A 20,285-nucleotide genomic window follows, 5' to 3' on the forward strand; every position below is an offset into this window, starting at 1 on the left:
TTTTTTAGCAATGGCAAGTCTGAGGGATTTTGGCCACAGACTAAAAATTATAATTCTATTCATACTAAAATCGTTTCGTAAATTTTTAATATATTGCCCTTAAGGTTAAGGTAAGGTACCGTGTACAAAAGAATACGTATAAATCAAATAAAACAGCGATATATAAATTTAGGTTTATTTAAATTAAAACGAGTTTACAAAATAAATGTGTAGCAGCTTTGAAAAAGGCTGAAACATTTTTTTATAATGGAGCATGGCGACTTTCAGTTTTAAACTTCTTCTGTAAAAATGTTAATTGCTAAGTAAGCAATTGACAAAGCATCATCGCGTAAGAAAATATATCTTATAACTGTTATAAAAGGTATAAAAAGCACATTATAGTTAGCTTATGTTTAGCTTATAGCATCAATTACTTTTGGCTTATATATTATATTTCATCAGGAACATTATAGACTTAAAATTATTTTGGGAATAGTGTTTTCAACATGTGTGGGAGAAAAACACCTTTTTCTGTTATTATTCCAGTGATCAAGAAAGCTGGAGTGATGTCAAATGATGGATTCCAACAATTTATACCTGAAATAATATATTTTTTAGCGTGAATTTGATATCTTTAGGATATATGGGCCATTTCCAAAGGCCACACATAAGACAACATTGTGAAATCAGTATTGCCTAAATACACATAGATTTATATTATATGTAAATAAAATACATTTTCTAAAATAAACACACATTTCAGAGGCGTAGGGACCTGACGACCCCATCGCCCACTGGTGAAATAACCTGTGAAAGAGGTTATTTCACCAGTGCAATCAGTCAACCCCCTTCCTAGTGGGAGTGCCATGCTGTTGCTTTCGGGCTTCAGCCAAATGGGCAGGCACGACCGGGGCAGTACCACTGTCTCACAGAAAACCGGCGTGAAGTGATGCAATAGGTTTATCTTATTGTACTCGCGTTTCGTTCGGTGAGTGAGACTCCCGGAGCCCATCCCCCCCCCCCTTCCCCAGAGTATGACGGTGCAGTTTAAAGAAAGATTACCCCAGGGGGGTACCACACGTGGAGAATCCCCCTCTGGGCGTCCATCATCGGAACAATCAGTATCCGGTGGTGGATGCACAGGCTGCCCTTCGTATTCTGGGGTGGGCAAAAACTGCGCTCTAAACAAAACATCCAGTTCTAGTTTCAGGTTTCGATCTCGGGGCAAACGGAAGAATTCGCCGAAGGCAACCCCTTCCACGCTCACAGTGGACTTCACCAATGTTAGGGGGCTCAACTCAAACCTAAGCGCGGTTCACTTTCACCTTGAATCTGCGAAGCCGGCCTTATTCTTCCTCACTGAGACTCAGATATCCTCCCCGGCTGATACCTCTTACCTCTCCTACCCGGGGTACAAATTGGAACATTCATTTGTGCCGCGGGCGGGAGTTTGCGTGTACGTCAGAGAGGATATCTGTTCTCGTCGCCTCGGGACGCTTGAAGGAAGGGACCTATCTAACCTCTGGCTCCGCATAGACTGCGATGACCATCCGCGATTCTATGCGTGCCTGTATAGGTCCCATAGCGGAAATGACGAAACTGACCGACTCATCGAGCACATCCAAATGGCTACAGATTCCCTGCTTGAAAGGGTTCCTACCGCCGAAATCGTGATACTTGGCGATTTTAACGCCCACCATGCCGATTGGCTCGGCTCTGAAACCACCGATCACGCGGGAAGATCCTTTCACGACTTTGCTTTAGCCTACGACCTGACACAAATGGTCCCTGCGATTACGCGAATACCAGATGTGGACGGTCACAAACCCTCTTTGTTGGACCTTCTGCTGACTTCGCATCCGGAGAACTATCAAGTCTCCGTTGACCCGCCATTGGGTTCATCGGATCATTGTGTGGTCCGGAGTACTGTGCCATCTACGCGCCCTTCGCGGTCGCGCTTTTTGGGTTTTCGCCGTATTTGGCACTACAAGTCAGCAGATTGGGACGGGATGCGGTCTTTCTTTGCGTCCTACCCTTGGGGGCCTATTTGCTTTTCGTCTGAAGCTCCAGATTCCGTCGCTGCCTCTGTCGCCGAAGTGGTTCTGCAGGGAATGGAACTCTTTATTCCTTTTTCTGCGGTGCCGATCGGTGGCAAGTCTCAGCCCTGGTTTAAGCGTTCTTGCAAGACAGCCTCGCGTCGAAAGCGAGAATGCTTTAAGGCATGGGCAGAAGCGGCGAAATCTCGTGATGCTAATACCAGCGAACTCAAAAAAGCATATAACTCAGCCTCCAGGTCCTTCAAACGGGAAATCACTAAAGCAAAGTCAGAGCACATTGCCAGATTTGGCGAGAGATTGGCCCAACTCCCTTCGGGGACTCGAGCCTTCTGGTCTCTAGCCAAAGCTGTCCAAGGGAATTTTTGTCAGCCCTCCATTCCACCATTGCACAGGGAGGATGACTCGCTGGCCCACACTGCGAAGGAGAAGGCCGACCTTTTAGGCTGTCTCTTCGCGTCCAACTCGACTTTGGATGACCGAGGGAGATCACCACCGAGCATTTCACGGTGTGATTCTTCGATGCCGGAAGTTACATTCCGGCAACGTGCTGTCCGTAAAGCATTATCTTCCTTGGACATACATAAGTCGAGCGGGCCGGATGGTATTCCTCCAATTGTGCTGCGTACTTGTGCTCCTGAGTTGGCTCCGGTCTTAACGCGCCTTTTCCGGTACCTGTACTCGCTTGGCACTGTCCCGGAGTGCTGGAAGATCGCATCGATACATCCGATCCCTAAAAAAGGCGATCGCTCCGATCCGTCCAACTATCGCCCAATAGCGATAACCTCCTTGTTCTCCAAAATAATGGAATCCATTATTAATTGCCAGCTCCTGGAGTATCTGGAGGGCCACCAGCTGATAAGTGACTCTCAGTACGGCTTTCGTCGTGGTCGTTCGGCTGGTGACCTTCTTGTATACCTTACGCATAGATGGGCGGAGGCAATTGAGTCCAAGGGGGAGGCTCTAGCGGTTAGTTTGGACATAGCGAAAGCCTTCGATCGGGTGTGGCACAGAGCACTGCTCTCGAAGCTTCCAGCCTATGGGCTTCCCGAGAAATTATGCGATTGGATCTCCAGCTTTCTGGCCGATCGGAGCATCAAGGTCGTCATCGACGGAGCATGTTCCGACCTTAAACCCGTGAACGCTGGGGTCCCACAAGGCTGTGTTTTATCCCCGACCCTGTTTCTTCTGCATATCAATGATATGTTGCAACTTAGCAACATTCACTGCTTTGCGGATGACAGCACTGGGGACACTCTTTACACTGGCCGGGCAAGTATTTCTCGGGCAGATGTCGATGAGTACCGGAACAAACTTGTGTCTGAAGTAGAAACCCTACTACGTCGAGTCTCTGACTGGGGCAGACTAAACCTAGTCCAATTTAACCCCAAAAAGACACAAGTTTGCGCGTTTTCCGCTAAAAAAACACCCTTTGTCGCTACTCCTCTTTTCGAAAACACTCTCCTTAAAGCCACAGCCAGCATTGGAATACTTGGCGTTGACATATCGAACGACGTTCAGTTTCGCGGTCACTTGGAGGGAAAGGCAAAATTAGCCTCCAAAAAGCTCGGTGTGCTCAGCAGGGCGAGACGGTACTTCACTCCGGGCCACCGCTTGCAACTATATAAAGCGCAAATTCGGCCCCACATGGAGTACTGTTCCCACCTTTGGGCGGGTGCTCCCCAGTACCAGCTTCTTCCACTTGACCGTATTCAACGAAGAGCGGTTCGAATCGTTGACGACCAAAATCTCTCCAAGCGGCTTGACCCTTTGGCGTTGCGTAGAGATGTGGGGTCTCTCTGCATCTTCTACCGCATTTACCATGGAGAGTGTTCAGAGGAGTTGTTCGGATTAATACCTGCAGCTGAGTTTCATCATCGGACGTCGAGGCAGAATACGAAATTCCACCCGTATCACCTCGACGTCCGCCGTTCCACAACTGCGCGTTTTTCCAGGCAGTTTTTGCCGCGCACCACCACTCTGTGGAACCAGCTGCCAACTGAAGTATTTCCGAACCAATTCGACTTAGGGTCCTTCAAGAAAAGAGCGTACCAATTCTTAAAAGGCCGGCAACGCACTCGCGAGCCCTCTGGCATTGAGGGTGTCCATGGGCGGCGGTATCACTTAACATCAGGTGAGCCTCCTGCCCGTTTGCCCCCTGTTCTATTAAAAAAAAAAAAAAAAAAAAAAAAACAGTATGTAAAATTAGAATAACTACAAAAAGAGAAACTGTTTAGTATAAAGTTTGTCTATTTTGTGAAACATGTTCCCCATTGGCTTACCAGGAGCGGCAATCCTCCTATCACCAATATGTGTCATTTCTTTATCCGGCCTCTCCTCAATCTTGATATGTTCCCCAGATGGCACATTCATATCAATAGATGTGAATGGTGCAGCCACATAAAATGGTACATTATGGTACTTTGCCACAATTGCAATTTGATATGTACCAATTTTATTTGCCGTGTCTCCATTTGCCGCTACCTGTAAATAGTAACAATAATATAAAGAAAATATGTCAAAACTAAAAGAATTAATTGAATTTGATTTAATGTTCGTATGACATTTTTACTTACAATAAAAAATTACATTGTTATGATTGAATTTATAACATTCTTTTTGTATCTTATAAAAACAAGATTATTAACCGATATGCATCAGGGGAAAACAGAAAAAAATTATATTCACTTTGAAAATGTATGTTTGTATGTAGTTTAACCCGTATTTGACATGGTTGTAATATAATGTTTGACAATTCAAATTCCCAGCATGGAAACTTATATTCTTAGAAAATATGTCATATGAAAATTATTATTAAATAAAATACAAAGAACACGTAAATCAAAATCGGTTTAGAAGTTTTTTAGATATAGCAACACTTTTCTCAAGACATAATATTGCTGGCAGGTATTTGGGGTAGGTTTCTAAATTACTTAATTTAACACAATAGATAGATCTTACCCTATCAGCGCCAACCACGACGGCACCAATCTTTCTGACATGCATAAGAGCAGCCACCATGCTGTCTACAATAAGAGTAGCAGGAATTTTCTCATGCACGAGCTCGAATGCTGTTAATCTGGCACCTTGGTTGTAGGGTCTGGTCTCCGTGCAGAATACATGTTCTGAAAAGGTAATTTTGTCTTTATAAGAAAAACGGTATTAGATTCTTGATGATTTCAAATATTTTGAGTTTTTAATTATTTCAGTGACTTTTACAAAAATTCTTTAATATTGTATTGTCAGTGTTTTCTTTCACTAAAATATTAATTATTACAAACCAGTACGTCGCTTAAAAACATTATTTTACTCGGATTTAAGAAACACACACATATATATATATTGATGTAAATTATCACTTTTATTTGTTTATTATTAATCCAAGTTTAGTATAACCAAGTTCTAATTTATTAATACTTGGTCGTAAGCATTTTTTGTTGCAAATAATTTTCCTTACCTGAATTGTTCAGTGTGACTCAATTAATTTTTCGATCCCACAAATATGCTAAATACTTTTATCATTAAAATAATAGAAAGCTGTTGTCAGTTTTTAATTTGTCGGTACTTGAAAAACTATGATACTACTATGATAATTCTTGAAGCCATTTATATGTTCAAAATCTATTTCTTGTCGAAGTAATAACAAATTTGTTTAATATAGTCATTGGCTCCAGTACAACAAATCAAACAGTTGCAATACACTTGTGATCATAAATCAAACACAAAATTTATCTTAATATTGCTTTAAGATGTCGTAATCAATTAATTAAGGCACACTGCGTTAACATACTCAACATGAAATTGTATATTTTAAGACTGCAAGTATCACAGTTGATTATTTTTGGAAACTGCTCCAATAATGTACATAATAAATTACTTAAATTATATTTAATTTAAAAAAAAACGAAAATTCTAGAAAGTTAGAAATAACCTTGAAACGTCCTTAAAGTTTTTAAATAAAATTATTGAAATCAATATTATTATCTTATACGTCATGGGAAATACCAAAATAATATCAGCTGGATAACAGTCTGTTATTTATTTTGCGGATCAAAACAAACAGGAATGCGACATTATCACCTTGTGCCAAATAAATTATTTATTACTAATACTAATGGAAAATCTCTGGATATTTTTTAAATTATGGAACATAAGATACAGTTATCACTTCATTACACACCTTTAAATTTGTATCAGCAAAGAAGACAGAGGTTGTACGCCGAGAGAAAAAGCTCTCCGTACTCATTTAAAATATCTAATCATGATCCAAATGACTACGGCAAGCATAGATAGCAGAAACTAGAAAGGACGTAGGGCTCTTTATTTGTATTAAATTCGGTATTAAGTTATTATTAAGCAAAACTAAGGGAGTAGGAGAGTAATATGCTAAGCTTCAACAGGAATCACGCGAACGTCTAATTAAAAAAAGTCTCAATAACCCAAAATACAATTCATAAAACGTTAGCGACGCACTGAATCAAACTCAATAGGTGTTCTTGGAAATCTTGTAAGTCTAATAAAAACTTACCCAATCTTTTGGCAGCATGTAGGGATCTAATAACACCTAAAGCGGTCCCATACTCGGCGGTGGCAAGTGAGCCAGTGTTGCAATGTGTGAGAACCCTAACGTGGCCATCTCCCTCCAAATTCTTTAGTATTGCTTCACAACCATTTCGACCTATAGCCTTATTATCTTCTATGTCTTTTGATAGCATTCCTTCGATGCTTGAGATGAATCTGCAAAGATTGCATAAGGATATAAAAATATAGTTTAAATTACATATTTGTAACTTAAAAACCATATTGAAATTGGTTTGAAACAATGATTTGTTATTTATTATCATAATTTAAAATTCATAATATAAATTAGGAAAAAAGTGCGTGCGTACAAAGTAAACATGTCAAAAATAAACTTCTTTGTAAAATAATTATTGTGTATTATTTCTCGATGATTGAGTGAGAGTGAGATAGGGAATCTCACTCTCACTGTCCCTTTTTTCGAAAAAAAAACGAAGCACATCTTCGTGACGTCATCCGTAAAAAAATTATCCTCATGCGCCTAAAGAAGTTTCACTTCAAAAATAAATATTGTGCCGAAAATTTATCAGTTTTGTAGGATTACTTTATTTGATTTAATATATAAATACTCAAATTTCAGTGGTAGTCGTATAATTAGTAAAGTATAGTAGATTTTTTTTACCAACGATTTTTTTTCAATTTCGGACAAAGATTCAATCACTTTTAAGTTATGAACAATAATTAATACTAATTAGAAACAATAACAAAAAAGTATTAAAAGCTATATATTTCTAATACCTTTAATTTACGAAATAGCTACTCACAACCTACCAATAGTTATAGCAGAAAATTATAAAAAACAGTTCACGTAATTTATGGACGCCCCCTAATATTATAAAGAGCAAAACTTTGTTTGTTTGATTGTAATGAATAGGCTCATAAACTACTGGACCGATTTTAAAAATTCTTTCACCATTCGAAAGCTGCATTATCTACGAGTAATATAGGCTATATTTAATTTTGAACAAAAATAGGATTCCGTAAGATATTAGTGTTTTTCGGACACAAGGTGTAAAAAACCAACCAAAAAAGTTACTTATTTTGCGTACCCTGCCTAAACTATTAAAGACAGAACCATAAAATGTTCTAAGTAATTGTAGATCTTATAAATATCGATTCTATATGATGATCAATTGCATTAAAAACATTATTAACCGTACAATTTAAATGCTCAGTTATTCTTATAATCTAAATGTACAATGTAAATGTAACAATTATTTCCTAGTTGACGCGGCACAACTTTTATTTTTGACTAATTTGAACAAAATAAAATTCAAATAAAATTTTGAATTGCCGTCAAAATAATAGAAAAAGCCAAGAATATTATACTCCAATTTCAAAAAAAGAACGAACTGGATGCTTTTTAAAAATAATTCTAATTAGACAAGGAGCCAGTAACAGACAATAAACTCCTAAATGTGTAAAAAATATTTTGTAATTAAAAGTAAGATATATTTTATATATTTTATGAGTTTTTTATTTGAGTAGCTATATTATTGCATGATTATTAATTACTAAATGTGTATATTTTTTGCGAACAATTGTAGGTTGAAGTTTTTAGTGTCTTTATCATAAGAAGTGTTTCTAATTATGTGACCACACCACTGCATATACTTCGGTATTAAAACTCGATTATCTTAATACTAATTTTAAATTAACTATTTTTTAAGGCTTAAAAAGTATTAAGCATAAAAATAGTTAATTTAAAATAGAAACAGGCCGATACACATATTAATTAAATTACTCGTAACCCATACCTACATAATATTAAATCCCGCGAGTTAAAAGCCGAGAAGACTGAAAATATAATTACGCAACGATCATTATCTTAACACGCGTAATTTATCAAAACATAAATCTTGCATATCTATATTTATTCATGATAGACATGTTAAATTCATAGTTATAAATAATGATTAAAATCATATCGTTATTGCATGCAATTATTTATATTGTCATAGATTAAAAATCAATTTGAAGTCTACACTTTAATATTTATTGGCTACTAATAATTTAACTATTATGTTACATGGTAAATGTTTTCTTTAAAATATTTCCAAGTTTTAATGAACAGTTTGCATAAAAAAATTCAGTCATCTAAATAGTGGAACCTTATCTATATGTAGAAATGAGAACAGATGAAAATCAGTTTTCTAGTTTGTAGATTAAAAGTATGAATAAATTCCTTCCTTTTACGAAATTTAAATTTCATTTATAAACAACCAATTTTCTATAAATAGCAAATAATATGACGGTTACTGATAAGATGCAATCTACCTTTTAAAGTCACTTACTAGATGTCTTACCAGTGAATATCCCTTAAGACCTCAACTGGCATCTACAGACGCCATTAATATTATATTAATAAATTCATTCCTATTTCTTACTAAGCGCATCAGAAATATATTTACCGCTCCTTAAATTCGTCTGGGTTGATAGAATCATCGGCACTCAGTGTATTGGCTAAATTAATAAGCTCATCAGCAGCCAATTTTATGTTCACAGCTGTTGGTCGCGCCGACACCAAATAATTGAGTTTCCCTTCTATCTGAAACACATATAAATAACCTGCAAATATTGTCTTGTTTTTATATAAACATATTCTTTCTATATAGTGTTGAATTCCTACAGACGCTGGTTCCTATCATAAAAATAAGATGGCAGTCGCTGGCATTTATTAGTCATGAAATAATGTAAAGTTAAAAGATAATATAAGATCAAGATAAAAGGTTTTTGTTACATTTGTAATTCTTACAATAATACCCCTTTTAGGGGTGCTTAAATTGTTTATGTTTTAACTTTGTGTCAACAATATAGTTAACATTACTGTGAAATATAAAAATCTATTGAATTATATTATATAAAGATATAAGTATTAGGTCACTTATCAGTTTATCATTCATGGAGCATGTTAGTATGATGTTTACAAAGTGACATCAATGTGGGGTATGAGTGATAACAATTGAGCCAATCGAGTAAACAAGATACTTTAAAATTAGATACTTTTATCACATCTTTATAAAGCTCAAAAAATTCAAAACTCCGAAATTTTGTCATTTTTAATTTTCTAAATTAATAATGACCATGAAATTAATAAAATAATAGCCTATATATATAGTGCCTAGTAACTAAGTTGAAATTTGAATGTTCGGAGTTCCTTATTATAACTATATTTGTACCTTATGGTATGTGTTGATTCGCTCAAACAAAATTTTTAATTTACTTACTACTATTCTAAATTTCTATTAAAGGATAGTATGTCTCTTGATATCTGTATTAAAATATTAGTATGATAACACTGACCTCTTGCCTCATCACTTTCTTGTCTGAACTGTTATCTTTTAATAGTTCTATAGCAAGTGATAAACACCCTAATATAGCTATAGCTGGGGCACCACGCACCTATGAAAGAAAAAATACTATTAGAAATTAATTCTTAATGAAAAGAACTCATAATTAATGTTTGTTCAAGTGAATATGCTAAGAAACATTTTATGTTAAGAAATTTTTTTTGTTGATTTAAATAATTTTGCCATATATATGCTAGAAGAGTACTAGCTAAATAATTAGGTTATATTAGTAATATATATATATGCATGTAGAAACAATTAGGTAACTATTTAATCCAAATCTAAACTAAGAATTGAAGTATTAACAAAGATAAAATTGAACAACAGTTGAAACTTTATATGTGGGATATAATACATATAACCTGTCATAAGTTATACTAATGTATATCATATTATGTAAAGTACTTAGAATACCTGCATTTTGTTGATGACTTTCCATCCATCTTCCACTCCTTCCACTTTAATATATTTTTTTTGAAATGGAAGCAGTAATTGGTCTAATACCTCAAGATTCCCACGTTGGTATTTAATAGATTCGAGACTCATTTTTACAAAGTACTACGTCGGCAACTTTATTAATCACAAGAACGTGAAATACCGGGACGTATTTCAATTAAAGACTAAATCAAATCAAAATAACTCTTTTTTTCATTTATTCTAAATCTTAAAAGAATGCTCCGGCGTATGTATTATATAATTACATACTAAAGACTATATGAAGAAAACAAAACTAAAGTAATAAAATATAAATCTTATAACACAGGAAACAATCATCTTTTAATTTCCCGCTAGCATTGTCGATTGTCGAAATCGAATGGCTATATCCCACATATTGTCAATTAACCAAATGTCATTTTAAATGTTGTCAATTGTTGACATTTAGGTACGCTAACTAAATTATATAGAGTTTAATCGAGCAAGCCGCCACAGCCAAGTAAAAATTTCATGTTGCTTCAACATAGTACAACTTAAAAACCCTTTATACCGATGGCTCGTTTTTACAGCACAATTCATAATTATATGGGATGTTCTATATTTATAAATCACAACCCATTTTATCTTTGTTAAATTGATATATTTCTTCACAAACAACGGTAATTAATTTATATTCTAATAGAAACGCTCAAAGGAAAAAATACATGCTCACTCATCTTAAAAGTCTGTTCTGAGTGACGTCTGTTTTCTTCTTTTCTAAGTGTCCTGTATTTATGTTGCCACATACATCAAAATCGTATAGAAAATACTACACCAAACAGTATGTACATTTTTAGTGCGTATCTACGATGCGCTACATCACCCCCCTACGGAGACAGAAAAGCTACGTAGACAAATGATAGTATGTAACAATAAAATAAAAGGTACTTAAAAATTACACAACAAAAAATTTTACATTACAAAGTCGCTCTAGGTAGCTCTAAATACGAAGCGTCGTTTGTTGCCATGTCGCGATGATGGTGTTGATGGTACTCTAGCCATTTTCCGTCGAAGAGATACAACGAAATCAGACTGGTTTTCTATTGCGAAAGTTGGCTGTTCATCTTGGACAATGAGTTGTCCTGGTAGACGTAATGGCTCTCCATATATCATTTCTGCAACTGAGCAATTCAGGTCTTCCTTAAGGGCTGACCGCATACCCAGCAATACCAACGGCAACGCTCCAGTCCACGTGTCATCGTGGCAAGTTAGGGCGGCTTTAAGTTGCCGGTGAACTCGCTCAATCATGCCGTTTGCGCAGGGATGGCAAGAAGTGGTTCTTTTACGCCTTGTGGCAAACCTTAACATTAGACGATGGAAGTGATCCGAGTCGAACTGCGTGCCCTGGTCGGTTGTCAAAACAGCTAGGACAACGAAGCGTGGAATCCATTCACGGGTGAACGTTTCAGCTACTTCCTCAGCGGTGATAAAATGCATAGGCCAAGCTTCAGCCTACCTGGTCACTATCTATAGCTGTGAGGAGGTAAAGGTAACCGTTACTGAAAGGTGGAGGTCCAACGATGTCAATGTGTACATGCAAAAATCGACCAGATGGCAATTTAAATTCTCCTGTTGGCGCCGAAACGTGTCGCGTAATTTCAAGTTGTGAAACTAGTCAAAAACAGCGCGGCGAAAAGGAGGTGTTAAATAGGGACGCGTTTTTTCAGTTGATATGTCACAAATAATAGAGATATGTGTTCCAGGAATATTAACCTTAGAAAGTTGAAACTAAGATGGCAGAGAGCTCTGGATCAGACTCTTTGGACTTTAAAAGAGCTTCATAATCTTTTTCAATCGATATTGTCTCTATGCGTGACATCGCGTCAACAACTACATCTTCTTTTCCATTTACGTGTCTGATATCAGTAGTGAATTGAGAAATAAATGATAGCTGATTGAGTTGTACCGGGGTAAGTTTTTCTTGGCGTTAGGAATATGCATAAATCAACGGCTTATGGTCCGTATAAATAGTGGCAGATTATACTTCGAGAATGTCGAAAATGTTGGATCGCTTCATACTGTGAACAGTCCTCCTTGGTGCCAAATATGCACTCGATGAATTAACGACGATGCCATATTCTGAAAATCTTCGGAACAATGAGCGAAGGTGCCGAGCATGCTCCTCAGGAATTTTGGAAAAGACACCAGCTTCATCCTGTTTGTCGGAGTCACCATTTATGGGAGTTTTGGAAAAGACACCAGCATCATCCTATCACGTCGAAAAAAAAAATCACGTCGGGGTCACCATTTATGGGATCCTATCACGTCGGGGTCACCATTTATGGGATGTTCTATATTTATAAATCACAACCCATTTTATCTTTGTTAAATTGATATATTTCTTCACAAACAACGGTAATTAATTTATATTCTAATAGAAACGCTCAAAGGAAAAAATACATGCTCACTCATCTTAAAAGTCTGTTCTGAGTGACGTCTGTTTTCTTCTTTTCTAAGTGTCCTGTATTTATGTTGCCACATACATCAAAATCGTATAGAAAATACTACACCAAACAGTATGTACATTTTTAGTGCGTATCTACGATACGCTACAATTATACATGTAAATTACTTCTGCAATGAATTATGAATTATCATATAGAATATCGATTTTAGAATTTATTTATCCTTTCTCTTATTGTTGTCATCTGATAACATCATATAAGATCATTTACGGTGTTTATATTGGTGGGGACATCCATGAAACAAAGTGATGACAAGCAAAAATTGTGCAAAATTTCCTAATAAAATTCCGCAATTATTTTTATTATTTTTTATTGATCTAATTAATTAAGCGTAATTAAATTTAGAATTTAGTTGAAATGAAAATGAAATCAAGTTTTTTTTTTCACTTTGCGGTAGTGTTTGATGGTGATTGATTGGTTGTTTTTAATATTTTGATTCATATGTTGAACCTTGATTAAACTAAACAACCCTAAAAAAGTAAATTAAGATTTAATATAGTAAAAATAAAAAAAAATAGGTAAAAATTAAATTTAAGTTTAGTATTTAAGTACTAAAGTACTTTGTATAAAAGTAAATTATAAAAATCACGATATTTTTTTTACTACGGCTTGTACATTGTTGTGCAGCCATAGAGAACGCCTGTTATCTATAAGGTTTCTGAACGAACATCGGAAATTAATCGGTTAATTTGTCTATGATTCTTTTTTATTTCCGCCCGGCATCGACGAGAGACGCATCGTCATTGAGCCGTGATTAAAAAGAAGTGATTTGGTAGCCGTACAAAGTTAAGAAATGGCTTCACCACGAGTCTTTCTGGATGTGACTGCTGATGGTCAGCCATTAGGAAGGATTGTTGTTGAGGTATGTTCTAATTTATATATTTTATGGCAGGCTGCTACTTAAGGAGGTGTCATTACTCATTCCGGCCGGCGTGATTCCTCGACCACGCTATAGCCTATACGTAGACATGCTTACTATTTAAAGAGTAATTAGTGTTGATTTTCTAAATGTCTATTATACAGTATTATAATACGGTCTCTGAAAATTTACTTTTATATAGCTATGTATATCGGATAATTAGTCAATTAAATATGTGACCGTGATTATTTTCTGAAGGTCAGGTTCTTTATAGGGTTTTATTTAATGGAATTTACCACGATCGTGTAACAGTGACCGTTGCATTCGTGCAACGGGCTTTGTTATTTTAGAATCTATATATTATATGTACCTGGAATAAAGTACATCATCATGTTTTATTTTACATTGAATGATGTCATACTTATTGAATGCAAATTATTAAGCTAGTTTTATTTTCCTTTTTGCTGTAAATTGTGAGAATGATAATAAAACATATAACATATGTTATATGATGATAAAGTTTTAAGGCTTTTTTTCTTAGTAACATAAAACTTATTTTAAATACTAGATATGTTATAACTGGATAAAAATTTCAGTTGAAAGCTGATGTCACACCTAAGACATGTGAGAACTTCAGAGCTCTATGTACCGGAGAAAAAGGCTTCGGATACAAGGGCTCCACCTTCCACCGTGTCATCCCCAACTTCATGCTTCAAGCAGGTGACTTCACAAACCACAATGGCACTGGTGGCAAGTCTATCTACGGTGAGAAGTTTGCTGATGAGAACTTTGTCCTGAAGCACACCGGTCCTGGTGTCCTCTCTATGGCCAATGCTGGTCCCAACACCAATGGCTCCCAATTCTTCATCACCACTGTTAAGACCTCATGGTTGGACGGCAGGCACGTCGTTTTTGGAAATGTTGTAGAAGGCATGGATGTTGTCAAGAAGGTTGAGTCCTTCGGCTCTCAATCAGGAAAGCCATCCAAGAAAGTCATCATCTCTGACTGTGGTCAACTGTCTTAAGTTAATGTATTTACAATACTTTTAAGTTTAACATGGAGTCCTCCTATATTACCTTCCCAGTAAATAATATCTGTAAAGTTGCTGTGGTTCATTCCAGTTGTGTTATAAATTTTTATAACTAGGTCGCAAATTACGAATTGCATTTACTTCTGTGCATTGTTTATTCATAATAAATTAATTAACTTATAACTTGTTTTTTTTATTATTATCCTAATATACAATTATAATATAATTAATATTACATACTGTAAACCAAGGTTAAAGTAAAATTAATTGTAAAACAAACAGAACAAACTGTTAAAAGTATTAAAATACTCTTAAGCATCTTCAGGTGGTACTAGACTGTCATGATGGTGCAAATGATGAAAAGAATGAGTAAAGAACTGAAGCAAATTTACATTTACCATTCCTGGCTAAAAGAAATGACATTTTTTCTCGGAAAATTGGCTTTTGGGATATAAAAATTAAGGATTTTTCTTTCTCCCTTTTTGATAGTAAATCCGACAGCGGATGGGATTCATATTACTCAGTAATAATTCATCAAATATTGTTTATCAACAGTATGAGTCACTTAAGTTTGAACCAATTTCAATATTTGTTTTATTCACAAAGTGCTAGCCTATATGTAGACACAATCTATAGCAAAAAGTCAACATGAGTAGCGTGTGAAGGCAGTAGGTATTCAATTAAATAGAAGGCCATCGGCGGATGACGTGATTACTAAATCATGAATATACCTTCATTAACGTACGTCTAGAATGTAGTAATAGGAAAGGTGAACGCTTATGATAATGTTAATCACATTATCATAGTACATACGTGGTTAGGTTAGAGGTGACCATGATATTTAAATTTTAAAGCACATAATAATTGTTCTACTGATATGTATAGTCTAACAAAACCATCTTATTAAAGTGTCGACTTGTTAGCATATTAACCCTGCCTAAATATAAAAAAATCTAGATTTGACAGTAATAATAGACTTTTACATTGGTGAAGTTCCTTATTCCCAGTTGGCACAAATTAAAGCCATAAAAAAACCAAAAACGTTATCCTATAGTATTATCAGACATTTTATCAACCACATCCCTACAGTTATCGCTTATCAGCTTGTGGTAAATGACAAGGCAATATGAAGTATGAACTGTGGTTCAAAAAGAAATAGAGCGCCTGTTAAAATCTAAAATTAATCGAACAAGATTAATGATTCTTGTAACGTTAAGCTATTTATATAGGCGCTACAACTTACCTACAACCATTAATTATTAGGGCTTTCAATCGATGCACTATTAAGCTAAAAATATTCCAATATATTTATGAGTGTAAATAAAAAGCTATATAATTGATATAACTATATTTATCTAACTAAAATGATATTTGTTAAAGTCATAAGAGATAGTAACAATAAAGTGCCGTGTAGAAGATGGGAGATACCTCCAGAACCATAGTTACAGAGAGAAGTTGTGCAGCAAGATGTGCAGGCATACAATTTTGTGCGTTCCCCAATAACTATACAACCCGGTTCACAGTGCTTCGTACAATTTCGTTCTAGAGCCCACATTTTTAAAGCCGTAGTGGAATTTTCCGTTGACGTCGTGTAGGAGAAGCGTTTTACCTGAAACAATGTTTTGTAAATTTATTTACGCTTAATGGAATAGAAAATTTATATGATTTTTAGCCACAGGTCGCAGTTTCAAATCTCTGCTTCATACATTAATATGAGTTAAAACATGTTGATATCAAGTTACAAATTTTAGTGAATATAAAATATAATTCAAAATGATAGGTTCGTACTACAATAGTTTAGTTATATTGAGCCATTTGTACATATTATTATTATATTAAGCCCCTTTTATTCCATACTATAAATAAACGAAAAACTCAAACTTCCAAAATGTGTTAGTTTTTTGTTTTTTGCTACTCTTTTTCTAGAGATAAAAAAAAATAAGCAAACTTACCATACAGACTCGCCTATCATTATTACACTTGTGTATCAGGGCGGAGTTGTTATGCCGAAGGTCAGCGCATTTGTCATCTGGAACATCTGCATGACATTTGTAGCACCAAAGCTCATTATTAGGTCTGGCTGCTGCTGACGTCACATGGACACTGTCCCGAAGGAGGTCACACGATCCTAGAAATGTGAAATAATAAGGATTATTATTTATCGTCGACATGTAGGTTCAAAGAACAAAATGGTATTTATGTACGAAGTAAATAATTTTATGTAGTCATTTACTATATGTAGTAATGAAAATCATATACATATACATCGATTAAGGTATAATTTATACTCTAAACTCGTAATATTTGACATATACCTTCCAGAACAAAGAGCACTCGTATTGTCCATGGCACAAGTGGAGAATACTGAAATTCAATCACCATAGAGATTCTATATTTAAAACTCGATGAAATACATGCAAGTTGTGAGAAAAAAGATGTATTTTGTGTAATAGATTTGTTTTGACGTACCTGGTGTGAAAATTGACAACGCCAGCAGCAGCAGAGAGCGCATGACTGGGTAATCCCTTGCGCAGCTTCCCGTGCCGCATCCATATCGATTCGGGAGCAACAGGTACTCAGGCACCGCCCAGACTCCACCCCTTAAATGAAAACAATCTCAACTTCTCCGAATTCTTAAGAAAATTAAAACTTTGACCGTGTCACAGACGCGATGTTTTCCGGGCTTATTGAAAACTCTTCTTAAACTCGATATAAGGTTATTAAATTACGATTTTCTTTTGCTTTTATTACGCCGTAGCTTGGGTAAATTTTAAAGGATAAAATACATACATACAAAAACTTTTGTTTCGAAACTGTTCATTTTTTAAATAGATTTTCTTCCTAGCTTTATTAGTTAAATAGATTCAGTGAATCTAAACGTTGCCGAAATTTACAACAAATACAAACAAGTCCAGCAAATTGTGTTTTGATTTCCCGAATAAACCTGTTAAACGGATTGCAAAAGTACTTTACAAACAAGTGATGTTTACATGCTTTGTAAGTGGGCATGCGTAATGGGGAATAAAGTATTAACGAAATAGCTAAGTTTCCACACAATTCGTGTGTGTTCATAATTTTTTTCTTACTTGGAACTATGACCAAACGGAAAATCTATGTAATAAAATAATTTTCACATATGTTCTCAGGCATGTTCCTGACATATATCCACACACACTATTTTAACACTCGCATACATACCCTCTCCTACTATCACACACACATACACACGCCCTTACAAACATCCATACAAGTTTATTTCTACTAACTTCTAACTAGTTGACTGCTTTGTTTTGATTTTCTTTCCTAATTAAAACGTTAAATTTGTTTGCCTACCCATTTTATGTAGGTATGTACTTTTTGTTACTACTCAATAAGACTTTGCTATGGAATGGAAGCCTGGTTATCCATATCACAGGTTCTTACCTAGTTTGGAAATCAGTCTCTCAATACCGTCACAACTGTAATCTTATTTATTATTATATGGGAGAAAAATAAATAAATAATTTTTATTATTTTAAATATTTTTTTATTTAAGTGAAACTTCTTTATCCTCGTTGGAAAAAAAAATTACCGGCACATTTTTCGGTTACGCGTCAAAAATTACACTGATTTGAATTTGACTAATACTTGGGTTCGATTCGGTTAATAATAAATAAAATTTGTGGAATGTAAACAATTTATTTCATATTTCAGTTTCCATAACCCATTAATAATAAAAATATATAATAACGATAACAATGATAGTAATAATTTTATTACAATTATTAAAAATCTATAATAATCTTAGTGGTAATAAGGTAAAATGAAATAATTGTATTATTTATATTCTTATCTAAAAAGTTAAGTTACGTCATTTTACGAAAAATAATGTCATAAAGAATGTTCACTTCTTACGCTAGTACATGCACAAACATTTTTAATTATGCTTGTGATTTGAAATAGTTTTAACTTAAGCATTTTGATGAAGTTGTCGGAGTTTCCAATACAAGTTTTAGCTTGATCTATATATAAGTGTATAATCCTGGCGTAATTAAGCACAGAGTTAGTATTAGTTAGGGTTATTGGGATCGAAACAATTCCTATTTAATCAAAAGTTATGTCTGTTTTCCATAATTCTGCCAATACATTGTAATTGTGTATACATTTTTTAGGTTTTAAATTTTTTTTTCTCAGTACGAATATTACAACATTCACATACATGAAAAAATATCCTATCAAGTAAGACAACAATATATTAGTATACATTATAACTTTATTGTGTTACAGCAGAAGATTTAGGATGAAATTTAGATGGAAACATAACAAAAAATAATTAAGTTTTAGTTATAATTATAACAATGTAATACATATAACAATGCTTGTGATTTGAAATAGTTTTAACTTAAGCATTTTGATGAAGTTGTCGGAGTTTCCAATACAAGTTTTAGCTTGATCTATATATAAGTGTATAATCCTGGCGTAATTAAGCACAGATTTATTATTAGTTAGGGTTATTGGGATCGAAACAATTCCTATTTAATCAAAAGTTATGTCTGTTTTCCATAATTCTGCCAATACATTGTAATTGTGTATACATTTTTTAGGTTTTAAATTTTTTTTTCTCAGTACGAATATTACAACATTCACATACATGAAAAAATATCCTATCAAGTAAGACAACAATATATTAGTATACATTATAACTTTATTGTGTTACAACAGAAGATTTAGGATGAAATTTAGATGGAAACATAACAAAAAATAATTAAGTTTTAGTTATAATTATAACAATGTAATATAACGATGAAATAATAGTGCCACGTAATCATCTTCTTTCCTTTTAAATAAATAAAGAAAACTGTGGCGCTACGTTTTTAAGGTCTGGTCCGTAGATTCTGTTTCATATTCATTTGTCAATCTAATAGGCAAGCGGTAAGCCTTCTGTGCCTGACACAGACGTAGACTTTTTGGGTCTAAGGCAGCCGGCTTACTCACGATGTTTTCCCTCACCTTTCGAGCGAATATATGTTTATAACAACATATGTAATGCGCTCATAGAAAAAAAGTCCGTTGGTGCACGACGGGGTCGAACCGATGACAAATGAAACTAAATCAAAAATCATTAATTCATATAGATAACACAATGTACACATAAAAACAAAAAAAATCTATATGAAATACTAATTTTGCATTAACTGCCAGTTCTCAAATCAAATGCGTAGAATTATAACTTTTTAACGATTTCCTTCATTATACGAAACTCAATTAACGATATGATTTTTTATATTATATTTCTTGTGATTTATTTTGAAAAAATCCATTTTGGTAGCGCCACGAAATATTGAGTCAAGAAGTGCCGTAAATGCTCACGAAAAATATACGCCTGTAATAAATAGACGAAGTTACTACGTCAATAATAATGGCAAGTCACGTAAACTAGACAATGCTATATAACGTATGGGTCAGATTATCTCAGTCACGTCGAGCGAATGTAATATATTAATTGGTTCATCTCA

At 34.7% G+C, this 20,285-nt stretch overlaps 2 protein-coding genes and 1 long non-coding RNA gene across 3 annotated transcripts; 1 reads left to right on the forward strand and 2 right to left on the reverse strand.

The window, feature by feature from the left end:
* Positions 1-161: 161 nt before the first annotated feature.
* LOC110995599 (methylthioribose-1-phosphate isomerase) lies at positions 162-10,783 on the reverse strand. Its single transcript, XM_022262847.2, has 7 exons — positions 10,376-10,783; positions 9,915-10,013; positions 9,023-9,159; positions 6,562-6,770; positions 4,995-5,158; positions 4,316-4,517; positions 162-576 (listed from the first exon to the last, which is right to left on the reverse strand). Exons 1-7 carry the CDS (start codon positions 10,505-10,507, stop codon positions 461-463), a joined length of 1,059 nt encoding a protein of 352 aa, XP_022118539.1. The 5' UTR covers positions 10,508-10,783; the 3' UTR covers positions 162-460.
* A 2,808-nt stretch (positions 10,784-13,591) lies between these two features.
* LOC110995600 (peptidyl-prolyl cis-trans isomerase F, mitochondrial) lies at positions 13,592-14,973 on the forward strand. Its single transcript, XM_022262848.2, has 2 exons — positions 13,592-13,762; positions 14,356-14,973. The coding sequence occupies exons 1-2, from the start codon at positions 13,694-13,696 to the stop codon at positions 14,782-14,784; spliced, it is 498 nt and encodes a 165-aa protein (XP_022118540.1). The 5' UTR covers positions 13,592-13,693; the 3' UTR covers positions 14,785-14,973.
* A 1,927-nt stretch (positions 14,974-16,900) lies between these two features.
* On the reverse strand, positions 16,901-17,284 carry LOC123690375. The gene is made up of 3 exons (XR_006751045.1): positions 17,260-17,284; positions 17,106-17,154; positions 16,901-16,918 (listed from the first exon to the last, which is right to left on the reverse strand). It is a non-coding gene; the product is annotated as an uncharacterized LOC123690375 (long non-coding RNA).
* Positions 17,285-20,285: the final 3,001 nt, after the last annotated feature.

The sequence above is a fragment of the Pieris rapae genome, chromosome 2 (assembly GCF_905147795.1).
Source record: "Pieris rapae chromosome 2, ilPieRapa1.1, whole genome shotgun sequence".
Lineage (NCBI taxonomy): Eukaryota > Metazoa > Arthropoda > Insecta > Lepidoptera > Pieridae > Pieris > Pieris rapae.